This window comes from Medicago sativa, chromosome 4, assembly GCF_051527215.1.
Source record: "Medicago sativa cultivar Bolivia chromosome 4, Bolivia_mono, whole genome shotgun sequence".
Lineage (NCBI taxonomy): Eukaryota > Viridiplantae > Streptophyta > Magnoliopsida > Fabales > Fabaceae > Medicago > Medicago sativa.
Genome location: NC_140752.1, coordinates 101,491,999 through 101,510,394, shown reverse-complemented (window position 1 = coordinate 101,510,394; position 18,396 = coordinate 101,491,999). Strand labels below are relative to the sequence as shown.

The 18,396-nt window shown below is 33.1% G+C and overlaps 1 protein-coding gene across 1 annotated transcript; it reads left to right on the top strand.

The window, feature by feature from the left end:
• The first annotated feature begins 11,254 nt into the window (after positions 1 to 11,254).
• LOC146934843 (purple acid phosphatase 3-like) lies at positions 11,255 to 13,404 on the top strand. The gene is made up of 7 exons (XM_085706782.1): positions 11,255 to 11,706; positions 11,799 to 11,955; positions 12,055 to 12,162; positions 12,258 to 12,385; positions 12,472 to 12,600; positions 12,862 to 12,929; positions 13,027 to 13,404. Exons 1-7 carry the CDS (start codon positions 11,497 to 11,499, stop codon positions 13,238 to 13,240), a joined length of 1,014 nt encoding a protein of 337 aa, XP_085562908.1. The 5' UTR covers positions 11,255 to 11,496; the 3' UTR covers positions 13,241 to 13,404.
• Positions 13,405 to 18,396: the final 4,992 nt, after the last annotated feature.

Genomic DNA, 18,396 nt, shown 5'->3' with positions numbered 1-18,396 from the left:
TATATATATATATATATATATATTTTGCCGTGTCTTATAAACCCAGCTTTAGTAAAAAATAAACATTTTATGTGTGTGTATATATGAAATAGTAAATCTTTCCATCCTTAAAAATAAAATTAAATCTTTCTTAATAAAAAAGTATGAATTCATTCATTTGATTTTTTATATTTTAAATATTATTTTTTATATAAATTCATACTCTTATTTAGATTCGATAAACTACAACAATGTTTCATCTGTGATCAATCGAATTGTGATTTATTTTAGATCCGACTTTTCGTTTGGATTAGATAAACTATTTAAAGGTATTCAATGAAAATTGTGAGAATAAATGTAATGTTTTGATTATTATTTTTTTGCATTTTATATGTAAAAAAATATGTTAAATATTTGTTTTGTGCTCCTTGAGGATTTTATTTGCTTATATCTGTTGATAAAGGTTTTTATGTATCAAGACGAGAAAGTTAATATGACAATTTTGAAAATTAATAACTATGAAGGTCTATTTTAGCAAGCAACACCTTTTCATTTGGACCAAAAAACCAACATTTTCTTTTTTGAAGTCATCAAAACTCAAGGGTACAATTGTAATTGGCGTTGTATCATTAATGTTTTTTATTTCTAATTTTTTTCCTTCTTCTCTCTCTTTCGTTCTCTCTCCTCCGATTCCTTTTTCCATTCTTTCTCCATCATCTCATTTTTTTAAACCAACTCTTTTTTTGAGGGATTTAATCCAACTCTTTTGTTCAAACTCTGAAATTTTTAAGATTTCTAAAACTCAACACCAAATCACAAGTAAAACACTTCAAGGGAAACATCAAGGAATAAATTAAAAGTTAATTTTTGTGTGTATTTCAATCTGAGCTTCAATTTTCAACCTAGGTTTAAGCTTGTTCGAGGAAATATAATCGGTGATGGGTTCCAACAGTGGTGATAATTGTTGTTGAAGAATGAATAAAGACCAAGAGTCACCATTAACGAAGAAGCTTTGAAGCAACAGTAAGGGCAAAAGCTACCTGTAATCATTATCTTGTTTTTGTGTTAATTGAAAAAGTAATTTTACCATGGTGGTGTATAATAAATTTAAGATTACAAAAGATTATGATTCAATTCCTCAACAAAAAATTTCATGGAAGTTCCTTTCATCTCTATTGGTACATTGAAATTGAAAGAAAATGGAAGCAGCCTGCCAAAAGGGAATCGCAGGAGAGAGAGAGAGAGAGAGAGAGAGTGAGAGACAGAGAAGAAGAAAAAAATTGGAAATAAAAAACAATAATGATACAACGTCAATTACATTTGTACCCTTGAGTTTTGATGACTTCAAAAAAGAAAAGGTTGGTTTTTTGGTCCAAATGAAAAGGTGTTGCTTGCTAAAATAGACCTTCATAAAATAAGGTGGGTCTATTGTAGCAAACCCCTTTAAAAATAGGGAAATGCTAACTTGTGCCCTTAAGGCACAAGTTTAGAAGCTAAATGTAGAAATTTAATTTTGGAAATCGTACATTCAATGTCTTGAAAGATTATAAACTTATTTTTTCAATACAAAACACATGTTTTAATTCTTTTTATAGATCCTTAACTTGTATCCTTAGGGCACAAGTTAACATGTCCCTTAAAAATATTAACATTAATGTAGTGTTTCAATTAAATATATGTATATTTTATTTTATTTTCAAAACATTGTTAAATAATTGCACCACACTCTTCGCAAAATTTAAATGTTTATATTTGCGGAAACAAATTTTTATGTACCGAAATAAGAAAGTCAATATGATAAAATTTGTAAAACTCGTGATTATTTTCTCGTTGAGTTACGAGCGTATTTGAAAACAAATAAACTTGAATTCAACGAAATCATATATTCTACCAAGACATTCACTGCGGAAGCGAAAGCCCTTTTAAAGGAAGTTATTCAGGAACAAATGGAACTTTTTTTACTTCCGGAACATGTGCAAAAAAATTATTTTTATACCAAAAATGTAGCATTAATGACATCAATAATATAACAAAAAGAAATGGGGCTCGGAATGTCGACTTTACGTCAACCCTTAAAAAGGGCTCTGAACGTCGCCATTCCGTCAAACCTGCAAGGGGGCTCTGAACGTCGACATTACGTCAACCCTTATAAGGGCTTCGAAAGTCGCCATTCTGTCAACCCTATAAGGGGGCTCTGAACGTCGACATTACGTCAAACCTTAAAAAGAGCTCTGAATGCCATTATGCCAACTCTGCAAGGGGGCTCTGAACGTCGACATTACACCAACCCCAGGAAAGAAAAGCTATCATTAAAAACAGCTAAAGCAAAACATACTATTGTCGTCTTCTCCAGCTAACTTAGTTTAAATTAAACATTAACCTTTGACGGGCTCTGAACCTCGCCAAACAACAACCCCTAAGTGGGCTCTGAATAAAGACATGACGCCAACCCAAAGAAGGGCTCTAAGCACAAGAATTCGTCATAGATTGAAACACAATGGCCCTCCAGAGAGGCTCCTCAAGCTAACTTTAATCCCTTCCTGGGACTTCCCAAGGCTTAGGTGCGCCCTCTTAGTGGCGCCGCCTCACCTAGCTTCTAGAAGCCTCTAGAGCTTGGTAAAAAGACCTAAAGCCCCTATGACTTAGGGATTAAGTCACGAAAAGCCCAACCCATAGCGGGCTATAAATATCCCCTTGAGAGCTTCCTCAAGGAATCACATAAACAGTTAAAACCCTAGTTTCTAATATTGTACTGACTTCAAGTACAAATTTTTATTATTCAAATTATACAATTAACAAATTTTCCAATAATAATGCTATTTTGTTGATGTCGTTAAAAAGATAAAATTAATAATATAACTATTATATTTGAAAAGATAATTACGTTGTTACAATTTGAAATCTTAAACGTCAATGCCAAGAAATCACACCAGTAATCTAATCTTCAAGCTCTCTTGAAATCTAGCAAACCGCCTTTCAATCTATAAATGTGTAATTTTAATCCACTAAAATTAAAATCCTATGATTTTATTAATTAAAATGAGTGATGGACTAAATCTCACATACTTTCCAATACGTTATCGATCAATCTATTAATCTTACTAATATGCATATAAAATAGAACAAATATTTAATGAAACACTAAATTAATGTTGATATTTTAAAAATGATCACGAGCTTTTAAAATTTTAACATATCAATACATAAAAATTTACTTCCGTAGTTGTAAACAAATCAAATGCGCAACAGATACTGTGCAAATATTTCACAATGTTTTGCATATAAAACAAAAAAATACTAACAGAAACACTAGATTAAAGTTAATATTCTGAAAAAAATAATCATGAGTTTGAAGTAGATAAGTCAAGAAGAGGTTTGAATTGTGGTCATTTTAAAATTTAATCCTACACTTTAAAAATACTTTTCTAGATGAAACTTAAATGAACAAAGAATGTGCTTTTGACCTTTATTCATATAAATACCTTTGTTACTTGTTTGGTTTAAGGTCATAGTCATTTTTTGTGCTTTTTGTTTAGGTCCCGTGTGCCATGAATGTTCTTTGCATCGTCATTAATTTTTGGGTTTGTTCTTAATAAATCATACGAACAACCTTCTGAACTCTGAACGGGTTCATAATCTTTAATATTCTTTGATCACTTGATTCTATTACACTTTATTCATGTCTTAGTCAATCACTCAAGAATACATATTAAATACGAAGAAACTATCAAAGTCCATTAATCATTTAATCATCATGATTTGTTTATCTTTAAAACATATTAGGGATTTTGCCTCAATACAGTTTTGAAAATTTTACACATCGACTTTCTCATACTGGTACATAAAAATATTGGATCGGGGAACCCGGTTGAGGGACGTAGCGCCCATAGCAAGGGTTAAAACGCACGCCCTTCATATAGCCAGGAAGTCTTATGCACTCAGGACATTAAAACCAATTTGCCTTGTCCCAAGACTCGTGTTTGGGGAGCTTATGGATAGGGGAAACCCGGATACGGACGAAGCGCCCTCAGCAAGGGACAATCCGCCCTTCAGAAGGGCTAAGAAGCCTTTGGGCGTCCCACACACATTAAACCGCCTCAAAGCCTTCTAGAAGGACCTAGAAGCGACACGCAATCACCTGAGCCCATCTGTTTCATTGCCTGAAATAGCGGGTTCAACAGGCCCAATGGCTGTTATAAATACAAACCTTGAATGCATTCTCAAGGCATGACCTAAACATTATAAACCCTAGTTTATAGAATCGTATTCACTGCAAGTACAAATATATTTTCGTAGATATAAGCACATAAATTCCGCAACGAATGTACTGCAATTATTTAACGATGTTTTGCAAATAAAATAAAAAAAAAGATATTTAATAGAAATACTACGTTAATGTATATATTTTAAAAAAATTATTAGTTTTCAAAATTGTCATATTAACTTTCTCATCTTGATACATAAAATTTGTATCAACATATATAAGCAAATAAAATCCTCAAAGAGCGCAATGCAAATATTTAACATATTTCTTACATAAGGCAAAAATATTTAATAGAAACATTTCATTTATCCTGATTCTTTTCGGTTAATACCTTTAAACAGTTTATCTGATCCAAACGAAAGGCCAGGCCTAAAATAAATCACAATTTGGTTGATCACAAATGAAACATTGCTGAAGTTCATCGAATCTAGACAAAAGTATGAATTTATATAAAATAATAATATTTAAAATATAAAAAATCAAATGACTGAATTCATATTTTTTTAAAGAAAGATTTACTATTTCATATATATGCACATAAAAAATGTTTTTTTTTCCTAAAGCTGGGTTATAAGTTACTGCAAAAAAAAAATTACTCATTAATATCATATATTTTGCATTCCAAATAATTTCATAAAAGATGTATTGATCAAGTGGTTTGGGAGTAAGAATCTTGTTAGTGTGTGCACCTTCCCAGGAATGATATTTTAAATTTTTAATGATTTTCAAAGCCATTCTTAAATTCTGATGAACCCAGTTTTAAAGAAAAAGAGTTTGGACAATGATTGGATTGGTGGGGAAATTGTTGAAGAAGATGAATGAAACCAGTTTTTTTTTTTTTTTTAAAAGTTTGGAGAGTGACGATTGGATTGGAAGGAAAGTTTAATTAATTTGATGGTTTAACTTGTAAAATGTTATTAATTTAAAATGGGGTGAATATGCAAATAATAAAATACATGCTAAATTTTTACAAAGTAAAATAATAAATATGATTGTTATAGTGAAGGACACATGGCTATTTTTGATTGGTTTGGGTAAATTGCCCATGAGTTTTCAAAGGCAATTTAGAAAAAACCTTCAGTAAAACATTAATCCATTTTACTTCCGGTTTTTGTGGCATACATGCAGGTAGTGGTTTATGTGCAACTAAATTACACTGTCGAGATGAATTAGTGAAAAACATTTCGCTATACATAGCATTTCGCTATTAAATTTGTTAACAGTTTTAATTGTTTTCTCAAGTTTGCCTTTCATGAAAGACAATTAATTAATTTATCTTCTCTTCGATAAAATAATAAAAAACTATAATCTCTATTCATATATTTATTGCGTTATTACAATAGAGATTAAATAATTTGATGTAATTTAATCTAAGCTATCCCCTCCATATCTTCTCGGAAGGACCGAACTGGAATCTGAACAAAAGGTGAGCGATATTGCACGTTAGCATGCGCTACAACATTTTGAACCGGTGACTCCTCCCTACCACAAGCAGAGCACACCAGCTCATTAGAAATCTCTTGCACGTCATCGTTCGCTATCGGGGATGAAGGCGTAGTAGTTGCATCGAGAACTTTGGGAACATCCATCACCTCCCTCGATTCCTGACTCAATTGTTCCACTACATCTGAATGCACGTCAACATGCCCTACTTTGGGAACCAATTCAAACATAGGACTTTGTGTATTCAATAAATTAGAAATCAAAATATTTGACTCTTTTAGAGAAAAATTACTTTTTTTTTTTTTACAAATAGAAAAAAATTACATAATTTCTAGTGTTTAAAGAGTGCCCTCGAGGTACTAATTAACAAAACCCTTAAATTAATATTGGACACCCGTGTATCACGTAATAATTTTGCACAACTTTCCACGAGAATCATTGATATATGGAGAAGATTGAGGTGTGTTATTTGAACAACCACTTGGTTGACAACTTATGGTACAACAATGAATTTACAAAGAAAAAGTTGGTATTGACACAAAAACCAAAACAATAAAAAGATAAAGTAAAAACATAATGTGAGTATAATAGAGAAAGTTGTCACAAAAATTATCACAAAATGGTTATAAAAATATCATTTCTCAAAAAGATTATTGTTGTCAGAGAATTGGTAGTGGTATGGTACATACTACATACTTCCTCCGGTCACTATTATAAGCAAAAATCAACTTTTTAGGTTCATTTATTGAATGAAGCTAAAAAGTTGATTTTTGCTTATAATAGTGACGAGAGAGAGTACATCAAGTAACTAACAGTTCGTCTTCTCTAAAAAAAAAAAAGTAACTAACATTCCGTCTCTTATTTATTACTCCATTTTATGAAAATTGCCGAAGACACATTTAGTTTGGCTGAGAAACACTAGTAATTTACCCAAATGCCCCCTCGGCAGTTAACTGCCGAATTATGGAACCGACTGCAGTTAACTGCCGAGAAAACTTCTGCAGTTAACTGCCGCGGAAACTTTGGCAGTTAACGGCCGAGGAGCTTCAAGCCTGACGAATACAAACCTTATGATCTCCATCAAACGATCGAGATCAACGACTGCATGATACATTGCTACATATGATTCAAATTATATGTTTCCAATTAAACAAAAACTACACAATTGATTAAATTAAATTAAATGCACTATAAATGCACTACATATGAGTCAAATCTTAATTTTTCAATTAAACAAAAACGACACAATTCATTAAATTAAATTAAATGCACTACATATGATTGCTTGGTCAATCATCTTTCACGGTATAATTAGCCATTCCTTATACACAACACTACTATTTATCATACATTATATACTTCTATATATATATATATATATATATATATATATATATATATATATATATACACACACACACACACACACACACACACACACACACACACACACACACACACACACACACTTCTATCTAGTTTATATCCTTATACACAACACTACTATTTATCATACATTATATACTTCTATCTATTATTAAAAAAATATATATATATATACTTCTATCTAGTTTATATCTTATGGTATAAAGTGTTGGTAAATGACAAAAAAAATTAATTTATGGGACGTAAATCAAACCGGTACTACTTAATGTTGCGTGGAAAAATAAATCCATAATGCAATAGTGGGCCTATAAATTCTGTAAAATAGCTGGAATAATAACATTAATTTAATTTAATCAATTGTCTTGTTTTTGTTTAATTTGGAAAATTAGGATTTGACTTGTAGTGCATTTAATTTAATTTAATCAAGTGTCGTTTTTGTTTAATTGGAAATTTAGGATTTGACTCATATGTAGTGCATTTAATTTAATTTAATTTAATCAACCGTGTTGTTTTTGTTTAATTGGAAACTCATATGTAGCAATGTATCATGCAATCGTTGATCTCGATCGTTTGATGGAGATCAGAAGGTTTGTATTTGTCAGGCTTGAAGCTCCTCGGCAGTTAACTGCCGAAGTTTCCGCGGCAGTTAACTGCAGAAGTTTCCTCAACTGCAGCCGGTTCCATAATTCGGCAGTTAACTGCCGAGGGGGCAATTTGGGTAAATTACTAGTGTTTCTCAGCCAAACTAAATGTGTCTTCAACAATTTTCCCATTTTATTTGTACTTTTGTTAGTATTAAGACAACAAGTTACGGTCACGTATTTGTCTGTTCCTAGCCGAGACAAGAAGACATCCCCCATCCATCCAGGGACGGATCCAGACATTTATTATATGTGGAGCTAAAATTTTAAAGAAACAATAATGCAAATTATATTAAAAATAAGAAGAGTTTTTTCTACCATATGCAAATTTGCACATGTTAAGAAATTTAAAATGGTAAGTTTGTCTTATAACTTGTGTATTTTATATTAAATATATAACTTTTTAATAAACAATATTGATGTTTTTCAATGAAAGTTACTTCCTTTGTGCATGCGGTGCATCCATATCAGGCACATCAATATCATGCTTATTGCAAATTTTAATAACTTTAGATATAAATTCTTCTCATCCCTCATTCCTCATTTCTTATAATTATTTTTTGGTATCATTAACAAGTGACAAAGCATTTAAAAGATCTTATTATTAACATGTATTTTATTTATTAAAAAAAAAAGGAAAATTTCATGTGGAGCTTTAGCTCCACATTGCTCTCAAATGGATCCGCCCCTGCATCCATCCCGTGTATATCCAACTTTAAAGAGAGGAGATTGGTTAGAGACTTTAGAGTGGAATTTAAAGGAGATAAATTGTAGTTTATGGTGTATTTAGTATTTAAATTTAATAAAATGAGTCTCGTTAACGAGTGTCTTAAAGATATTTTTAAGGATTCTTATTTAAGAAAATGTTTATAGAAAAATTAAATAGTTCTGTAAAAAAAAAAGTTAAATAGTTCAATTTCTAATGCATTGAATGCAACAATTTTTATAAAACTTTACTATTTATTAAGAGTTATGATACATAGACATCCTTAGGTGACAATACGCCCTTTGACACCCACACAAAAATCTGATACGTGGTCGCGTGGACCCCGCACAAGCACATTTTTTCTTTCGTCTCCTCTTCTCTTTTCCTAATGCATGGGGTGTACAAATGTGTATGGGAATAAAAGGCATCTATGTAACATTTTCCATTTATTAAAGGTCGTTAAGAGTGCCCTATACACTAGTTAGCATTTCTCTAATAAAATTTAGTTTGTTTTAGTCTTCTTTTAGATTTATTTTACCAGAAAACGTTAGTTTGTGTTTTCAGAATGAAAATTATGAAGAACAATGTACTTGGATTAAGATCAAGGATAAAGAGTCAAAAAAGAGAAGAAAAATCAAGGAAAGAGCCAAAAAAGCATCAACACAGTTATGCACCCATTTATATAGGTCATGTCCCCCTTTGGAAGAGGACGTGTGTAGCAACGTGGAACATCCATGCACAAATGTGCGCCCCTGAAGCACGGTCATGCGCCCTCCCAGTCAGCAGAAGTTCTACAGTTTTTCTGAGGCAGATCCAAGCACGACCGTGCGTCTCTGTCAGAGAAAAATAACTGTTAAAAACTCTTAGGATTTTTTTGGTTTGTGGCTTGTAATTCGTGTTTAATTCATTGTTTGAGGTTTTAGACTATAAATAGGTCTCATATCAGACTTGAAAAGCATCTTGGGACACTTGTAATCTTACTCTAAAATTGAAAGCAAAGTTTTGCAATGTTCTAAGTTTCTAGTTCTTATTTTTATGCACTTTACATTTATGCCTTTTATATTCTTGCTCTTTACATTTTCAGTTGTTTATTTTTATGCCTTTTATTTCCATGATTTTAAATTTTAATCTCTTATCTGCTATGATCATGAAAGAATAGACTCATCTAGTCTTGGGATGGTGAGGTTAAATATGTTTTTGGTCCCTATAAAATTGGGACCTTTTAAGTTTAGTCCTTACTTAATTTTAATAGTTCTTTTAGTCCCTAGTTTTTTTTCTTCACTAAATATTAGTCCCTCCTCAATTCAAATTTGTTTAATTTATGCTTAAACTCTTGAGTTTTTGAACAATTTTTTGAAGACGTGTTAAGAACATTACTAAAATCTCCTATACAAAAAATTGTCGTAAAATATAATTTCCACGTCCAGATTTAGTTAATTTTATCATTAACTTTTGTTGTTTTAAAAAAATAATATTTAATTTGTTTCATGTTAAAAAATTCTAAATTTTAGTAAATGAACCTTTCACAGTGTTCTAAACGTGTCTCAAAAAAATAGTTCAAAAAATTAAGAGTTTAAGGATAATTAAACAAACTTTGTTGTAACAGGGACTAAAATTAGAAGTAATTTTTTTTTGTAGGGACTAAAAAACCTATTAAAATTAAGTAAGGACTAAACTTAGAAGTTCCCAATTTTACAGGGACCAAAAATATATTTAACCCTAAATGATTTGATCCATATACAAACTCAAGTGTAGACTCTATTTTATATGAAATTGTTTTCTAATGATCTAATATATTCTCATAGTCTTTAAATTTGATGTCTAATATTAAATGAAGAACCGAAATGTGAAGTTTAATATTGATATCGAATCAAACTTCAAATATCAAACGAAGAACCGAGAGGCTAGACAAGTCTCTTCAAATATCAAACTTCAAATATCAATCAAACCTATATTGATATTGAAACAAATGAGATTAGACAAGTCTCTCAAAAAATCTACAAATATAGGTTTGATTGGGACAATAAAGTTGTGCTCAAAGGGTCTCAACGATAATCAACCACGATAATCGGTTTGATTATTGTTGAGTATTCTGAGAGGAAACATGATATACCAATTGATTGTCTAGTTCTTAGAAACATTTTATTAAAGAATAGGGAAATAGATAAAGAATGCAATAGATTAAACTATTTATTCATGTAACATGAAAAGACAGTCGCTGTTCTTCAATATTTGTTCCATTCATGAATCAAACTCAATTTCTCTTAAACAATTTGCATTTGTTGGAACTTATTAACCATTGAGTTCAATTGTTTGGTTTAATTTTGTTATAATGTATTGTGTACTTTTGATTACAACTGGGTGAACTTGGATTGAAAAGATAAATGAATTTTTAGGTGGAATGAATTGAAAGTAAGTTATTTAACGTTAATTATGTTGGGCAACCAAGGAATAAGAAGTAAGTTATTTAACAATATACGTAATGTGTATGTAATGTGTATATAAGTATCAGTTTCTCCTCAGTTCACACATTGCTTCAGTTCAGTGTCTTATTGTATTGTGTTGGATACTTGGATTACGTAGCTTGCTAGGCATGTTGTATTGAAACTGAACTAGGTATATAAGCCTGATTATTAGGAAGTTTCAAGGAAGGTGCGCATTTGCGCCATGGATGGGATGGGACCCACTGACAGTCTGACACGCCATTGTTTGTTTGCGTCCACGTACGTACAAAGCTAGATACTCATTTTGTTGTCTAAGCTTTGCTTGTCCATTATTGACTGGTGAATGATGCATGCCATATATCTCATACCATTGGTTCATATTCTTGCTTTTGCCCTTTCCATCCATCTTGTTATCAATCCCTATTGGCTACAACATTTTTCTTAATTTTCTAATACATATAAACTAGTATCCTACAATTACAATACAAGCTGGATTAATGGAAAGAGAGCAGTTGCAAACACTTATCATCTTATCCCAACACAACTTCTTATATATACCTAGTGTAGTGCCTTTCTGGTTGGGGTCTATTATTTGTATTATTATTACATACAAATACAACACAACAACATAACATGGGTGGTTTAGGAAGAACAAGTAGCCTAAGCCCCCTGTGGCCATGGATTCCAATTTACATCTGTGTTGTGTGTGTAAGTGTAAATGTATCAGCTGAGCTCCAACGCATTGAGCACCCTGCTGTCAAAGCAGATGCCACACTTAGCTTCCTCGTCATTGGAGACTGGGGAAGGAAAGGAACCTACAACCAGTCTCAAGTTGCTTTTCAGGTCTCTCTTTTTTAGTTTTGTTGTCCAAATTCCTTTAAGACAAGTTTTTTTACAAACCATTTTTATCATTATTTATTAAAATAAAAATTCAGATGGGAAGAGTGGCTGACAAGTTAAACATTGACTTTGTGGTATCAACCGGAGACAATTTCTATGACGATGGATTGACTGGTGTACATGACCCTGCTTTTCAATATTCCTTCTCAGATATCTACACCGCCAACAGCCTTCAAAAACAATGGTATAATGGTCAGTGTGTGACTTCTACTTCTGATTCTGCCTTTTCATTCACTCTTCTAATTATATATATGTCTCTAATAATTAATGTGATCGATCTGCTTGTTTTAGTGTTGGGCAACCATGACTACAGAGGAGATGTTGAAGCTCAATTAAGCCCATTTCTTCAAAATATTGATCATAGATGGTTTTGCCAAAGATCTTTTTTTGTTCACACTGGTAATCCATTCATTATTCTAACTTATCAATTCAACATATGCCCCTATCTCCGCATAATCATTCACGGTTCTTTTTCTAATCTTAAAACTTGACAGAAATTGCCGAGTTCTTCTTCGTGGATACAACTCCTTTTGTGGACAAGTACTTTCTCAAGCCAAAGGATCACAAGTATGATTGGAGAGGTGTACTTCCCAGGAAGAAATATTTATCAAACCTCTTGAAGGTAGTTAAGTCTCCTCATCACAGAAATTATTAAGATAAAAGATGATTTAATAATTCTTTTTTGCATGTGTGTGATTCTAAACGAAGGACCTGGAAACAGCACTAAGAGATTCAACTTCCAAGTGGAATATTGTTGTGGGACATCATCCACTGAGAAGCATAGGGCACCATGGCGACACCAAAGAGCTCTTAACACACCTCCTGCCAATTCTTGAGGTCACTCATTATATATAACTAGCACTCAAATTAAAAAGGGAAATGTTAACCATTGCATTGAAAGTTGTGCTGTCATTGCATTAAAAGCTTAAAAAGTGTTCTTTTTGACTTAAAATTTCCACTTTTGGCTTCCTTAACCACCCCGGGGGCACTGGTTAACATGACCCAATTAAAAAAATACTGTCCTACTAGTTATAAAGATAAGGTGCATCGTCCTTTATTTACTGATAAACATCCCTCATTTTAAAATGAAATTTGCAGGCCAACAATGTTGATATGTACATGAATGGGCACGACCACTGCTTGGAACACATAAGTAGCACGGACAGGTAGGTCTATATGTTACCTTAATTTAAATTGGACTTGCTTGATTGTTAGTTTACTGAATCATCAATATCACCTTAATGAAATTGAGTGGTTTTGCAGCCACATGCAGTTCTTGACTAGTGGTGGAGGCTCAAAGGCATGGAAAGGAGACGTTGATAAAAATAGGAGAGATGGGGTCAAGTTTTACTATGACGGCCAAGGATTTATGTCTGTTGAGCTTGAGCAAATGAATGCCAAAGTTGTCTATTACGATATTTTTGGCAATGTTTTGCATGTTTTGAATCTATCCAAGGAGTTACATTATGCGATATAAGTAAGGTTGTCAAAATCCGCATCTAAAGAGGGTCCTGATCTAAATAAGTTGGGGAAAATTGTGAAATCTGGCCTTTGTTATAATGATATCAACAACCTTAATTATGAATGTATTTATGTTTTGAAAACTTCTGGTCCAAAGAACGCTTCTGCGCTTATTGTCTATATATGACTCTGTGGACTTGCATAGCCAATTCCCATGATTGATGTAGCTGAAGAATGAAGACTTTAGGATATTGGTACATATAAATATAGGTTAAAATTAATAAAATCATATGGTTCATATTAAATGAATTAAAAAATAGTTTCCTTTCCATACACTGCACTGTAGCTGAATATTTACCGGAGATCAAACGCATGGCTTCACAAATCTGCTCTCTTAATCAATTCATAGCACATGATCTAAGTTTTTGATAAAATTCCCAATTCATAATTTGTTTATATATTGAAGAGAAACCATGGTATCGATATATTCCAGTTTTATGAATTAAAAGTAATTAAAAGATATTTGTTTTATGAATTAAAAGAGTTGGGCAAATGTTCGAGCTTTACGGGCGGTGTTGACTATGTTTGCTGATATGTCTTAAAGTGAATTTCCATAAGAGTTTACTGGTTGGTATTAATATTAGGGACTCTTGGTTGACTGAGGCGGCATCTATTATAAACTGCAAGGTTGGGAAAATTCCGTTCATGTATCTTGGTCTTTCGATTGGTGGTGATCCTCGAAGGTTATCTTTTTGGGAACCTATCATGTCTACAATTAAATCTAGACTGTCGAGGTGGCAGAGTCGTTTCCTATCTTTTGGGGGTCGGTTGGTCCTTCTTAAGTCCGTCCTGGCCGCGCTTCCTGTCTATGCTCTTTCCTTCTTCAAGGCTCCGTCAGGTATAATCTCTTCTCTTGAATCTATTTTTAAAAATTTCTTTTGGGGAGGGAGTGAGGTTAACAGGAAAATTTCCTGGATTGCTTGGAGCTCTGTATGTTTACCAAAGGAGGGAGGAGGGTTGGGGGTGAGACAGTTGAGGGAGTTTAATATTGCCCTGTTAGGAAAATGGTGTTGGCGGATGTTGGTGGATAGAGGTGGTTTTTGGTATAGAGTGTTGGCGTCGAGATATGGTGAGAAGGCAGGGAGGTTGGTGGTTGGGGGCCGGAGTGGTTCTTCTTGGTGGAGGGAGATAGTGAAGATTAGGGATGGGGAAGTGGGAGATGACGGTGGCTGGTTTGGTGAGAGGGTGTCAAAAGTTGTAGGTGATGGTAATAACACTTTCTTTTGGTATGATAATTGGTTAGGAGATGTTCCCTTGTGTAGGAGGTTTGGTCGTTTGTTTGATTTAGCGACAAATAAGTTAATTTCAGTGGCTAACATGTTTGTGTTAGGATGGGTGGAAGGGGTGGGTGTTATACCCCAATTTTGGACCTAAAAATACTTGTTCAAAGTCTTCTTTCATCTTTGATACATGTCTACTATTCTTGAATAATTCCCAATTTGCTATTGTCTACACTGACATTTTACTCTGCTTTATCTCTCAACTTAGCTTTACAAATCTTTTCAACTGTGTATTTGTCCATGTTTTCTTACATTTCAAGTCATCCAAAACTTTTTCTTGCATTTCAAGTCATTTGAATTTGTCTCTAATCAATTGCATCTTTCTCTGCATTTTATTTCAATGTTATTTGCAAAATTCATGAAAAAGGGTATTTTAGTCATTTCCTACATTCAAATTCATTTTTTTGTCCTTAAAAATTGTTTGAGTCCTTTCAATTGATTTGAATAAGTCCTTGTTTCAATCTCGTGTCCAAATCCATTTCAAAAAATCACATTTGAAGTCTTTGAGTCAGTTTAGCCCCTAGGGGCATTTTAGTCTTTTCATATGTTAAAACTCAGCTTAATTTCTAAAAAAATTGTCTCTGGGTCTTTTCAATGTGCTTGTATAAGTTTTTGCTTTAATTCCCTGTTAAAAAACCATTTTAAAATTATATCGGAGTCATTTTGAGTCGTTTTAGTCCCTAGGGGCATTTTGGTCATTTCACACGAAATTTTGGCAGAGAGAGGTTACTTTAAAGTACCTCATTTAAGTAATTGGTTCATTTTAGTCCGTTTTGTTATTTTTAATCGTTTCGCTTTACGTTATTTTCAAATTACATTTTTTACCAATTTTATTTTAATTACATTTAGTCCTTTTGTTATTTTGCATTTTAGTCCTTTATTTTTAGTTAATTGCATATTAGTCCAAAGAAAGTTTGTTACAAGTCCAGTCCACGTGGCAGCTTGTTATTGGTCCATGATAGACGTTTGGCAAGTGCACCAAATACTATCGAAGTAGTAAAATATCGATCCCACGAGGACTGTTTTAATCTCAATTCAGCAATAAGGTAAAATATTTAGGATGCGTAAAAGTTGTTTTTGGTTTGCCACTAGGCAGTAGATTTGATTGCATAAAATTAAATAACATAAAATAAAGATTTGGTTAGAAAATAATAGAGAGATGAGATCGGGTCTTTCGAATCATCTGTGTTCCCCTAATTGGTATACTGCACTTATTCTTATGAATGATTTTCTAGTTCCACGATAGTTAACAAAATAGTCCTAATCAATCCCTTGACTTAGGACCCTCTTCTCACACTACAGCCCCTAATCCCTTAGGTGGTCTAATAATATTTGAAGGTTTAAGCACGTTAACCTAATATCACTAACAAACGATTATCCATTCCTAGACTAACCATGTTTATTAGAACAATTCAATTAGGTCTAAGTCGAAAGCTAGGGTCAATAGTCATTCGTTCTCACTAATTCATGTTTATATTTGATCAGAATATAAAAAGCATTATGAACAATTGAATTGAATAAAAACTAGATTGTCATTCACAATAAATAGAGTTTCACAGCATCATGTATCAATTAGGGTTACAAAGAATCATCTCAGACCTAATCTCTAAGAGATTTAGCTACTCATAATTGAGTTTACAAATAGCATAATCAATGAAAGAATTAAAACATACATAAACTGGTAAAGAATGGAGGAAATCGCCCCGTTCTTCAGTCTCCAGGTCTGCAAATCGCACTTTCTCTCTCCAAAATTCGTAACCCTTGTTTTTGGAATAGACTTCAGCTTAAATAGGCACAGAAATTCGCCTAAAATCGTGTCACGTTTTAAGTAAATCGTGACACGTTTTTACAAACAGCTGATGAAATCGTGTCACGTTTTTGCAATCGTGACACGTTTTACCCCAACGTCGAGAGCATGTTTTTCTGGTCTGGTAAAATCGTGTCACGTTTTGGTAAATCGTGACACGTTTTTGGCGTTTTTCCAGCATCTTCAATTTTTCCTCTTTTTCGCACTTTATCATGCTCAAAATAACTATGAACTCCAATATTCTTCAGAAAATTACTTTCTTCAAAATCTTCAACTTTTCATGCTTTTCTTGCTTTTCTTGCTGCTTAAGTTGCCTTGTGAACTCCAAAATGTGATGAAAATGACACTAAAAATAGCGAATAATTGACTGTCATCACAGCCCCAAACTTGAACCATTCCTTGTCCTCAAGGAATCTACTTGCAATATTGACAATCGACAGTAAAATAACAATTACCTGATCAAGCGATAGTACCCAAAAGTTCAACACCTTACTAGCTAAAGATGAGCTAGTTTGACTTGTACGCATCCACCAATTCACAACTCCACGCAAAAATATGAAAGGGTTCACACACAGTCGACATGCAATCTACATATTACCATACGCTTGAAAAGTTTCTAAACGTCAATCAAAATCCATGTCAATGCACACTTTGAGGTCTTTAAGGGTTATAACGGGGCTTAGGTGAAGGTGGGATAATATTTGGATAAGTAGGCTACACAAAATTTGAGTTAGGCATTCCTACGGAAGTTAAGCACAAAATTCAATCCATCATTCATTCACCTTATGGAACAACAATTCTTGCAAAGGTACTAGAGAACACTTGTAACTATTGGGACAATCGAGTTTAAAGTTACTCGGATTTTCAATGTTTTGTCCCTTTTTTCATTCTATTCTTTTCTTCCTTTTTTTTTTTTGATACACCATTTTTGTGTGTATTTTTCATGATAATGTTCTTTGTTCTCTAGTACCCCCAGCCCCAAACTTAGTTGGTTGCAAATTCCAATAGCAACCCCAAACTTAATTATTTAGCAACATTCTACAATGCCTAACTCAGAAAAGCAATATGGGACAAGTCCTAAAAGTCTCTAAGCTTGTAATGTAGTTTGTCACCGAACAAAAAGTTTTAATCCTACCGGCTCAAATTGGTTAAGAAAAGGATAGAATATAACAATTAAAATCAGGGTAGGCTTCAAAAGGCTCACAGGACCAAGCACTTTTGCCTCAGTGTGCTAATGACAAAGATCAATCAACAGTAGAGAAACAATGCAAGTTCTAGAAATGTAAAAGCATGGAACACTCTATATAAGTAAATTGGGAAAATAAAATTTGGCCATGAACCTTATAGTTATGATATCAGGGAGTTGTGACTACCTATCTTTAACTGCCGTACACTTCGCCTTTGAAATACCAAGTCACTCCTCCTTTTGAACTTTTGGAATACCACTTGAACAACTATTTGTTACTAAACTGTAAAAAGTCAACAAACAAGCAAATTCATCAATAATAAACAAGTTCAGATTCAATCACATAACAGGGGGATACAACTGAGTTATTCAAACATACTGACAATTGTCTGACTCGACAAAAAAAATAAAAAAAAAATAAAATACTGAAAATAAAGACATAATAAAAAGGATGGGTTGCCTCCCACCAAGCGCTTTCTTTTACGTCATTGAGCTTGACGCTTCAACCAATGTTAGGGTGGAAAATATGATAGAAAGAATATATCATCCTTCTTTTTCCTCTTGTTTGGTAGGAATTCCATGAATTTGTAGCAAAGAAGTAGATGCTCCCATGCTCTCACCGTTAAACCTTTGGAATTTAAGCTCTCCCACCGTAGAGAAGGACGTGCATCCATCTGCACACGAGTGATTTCCTTAACCTCCGTTGGTCCAGACTTTGGGAAAATATCAACACTCATTACTTTGGGTTTTTCTTCCACCACAACCTTGTGACACTCACTCTTCATATGAACCAATTTCCTATGAGACTCGTGTGCTTTCTCAACAAGATCACCACACTT

Bases quoted from the DNA above. Each gene is read 5' to 3' on its own strand.
- LOC146934843 (XM_085706782.1), top strand. From the start codon at position 11,497: ATGGGTGGTTTAGGAAGAACAAGTAGCCTAAGCCCCCTGTGGCCATGG. The intron at 12,163-12,257 runs GTAATCCATTCA...AAAACTTGACAG, and splicing joins ATCTTTTTTTGTTCACACTG to AAATTGCCGAGTTCTTCTTC. The intron at 12,930-13,026 runs GTAGGTCTATAT...GTGGTTTTGCAG, and splicing joins CACATAAGTAGCACGGACAG to CCACATGCAGTTCTTGACTA.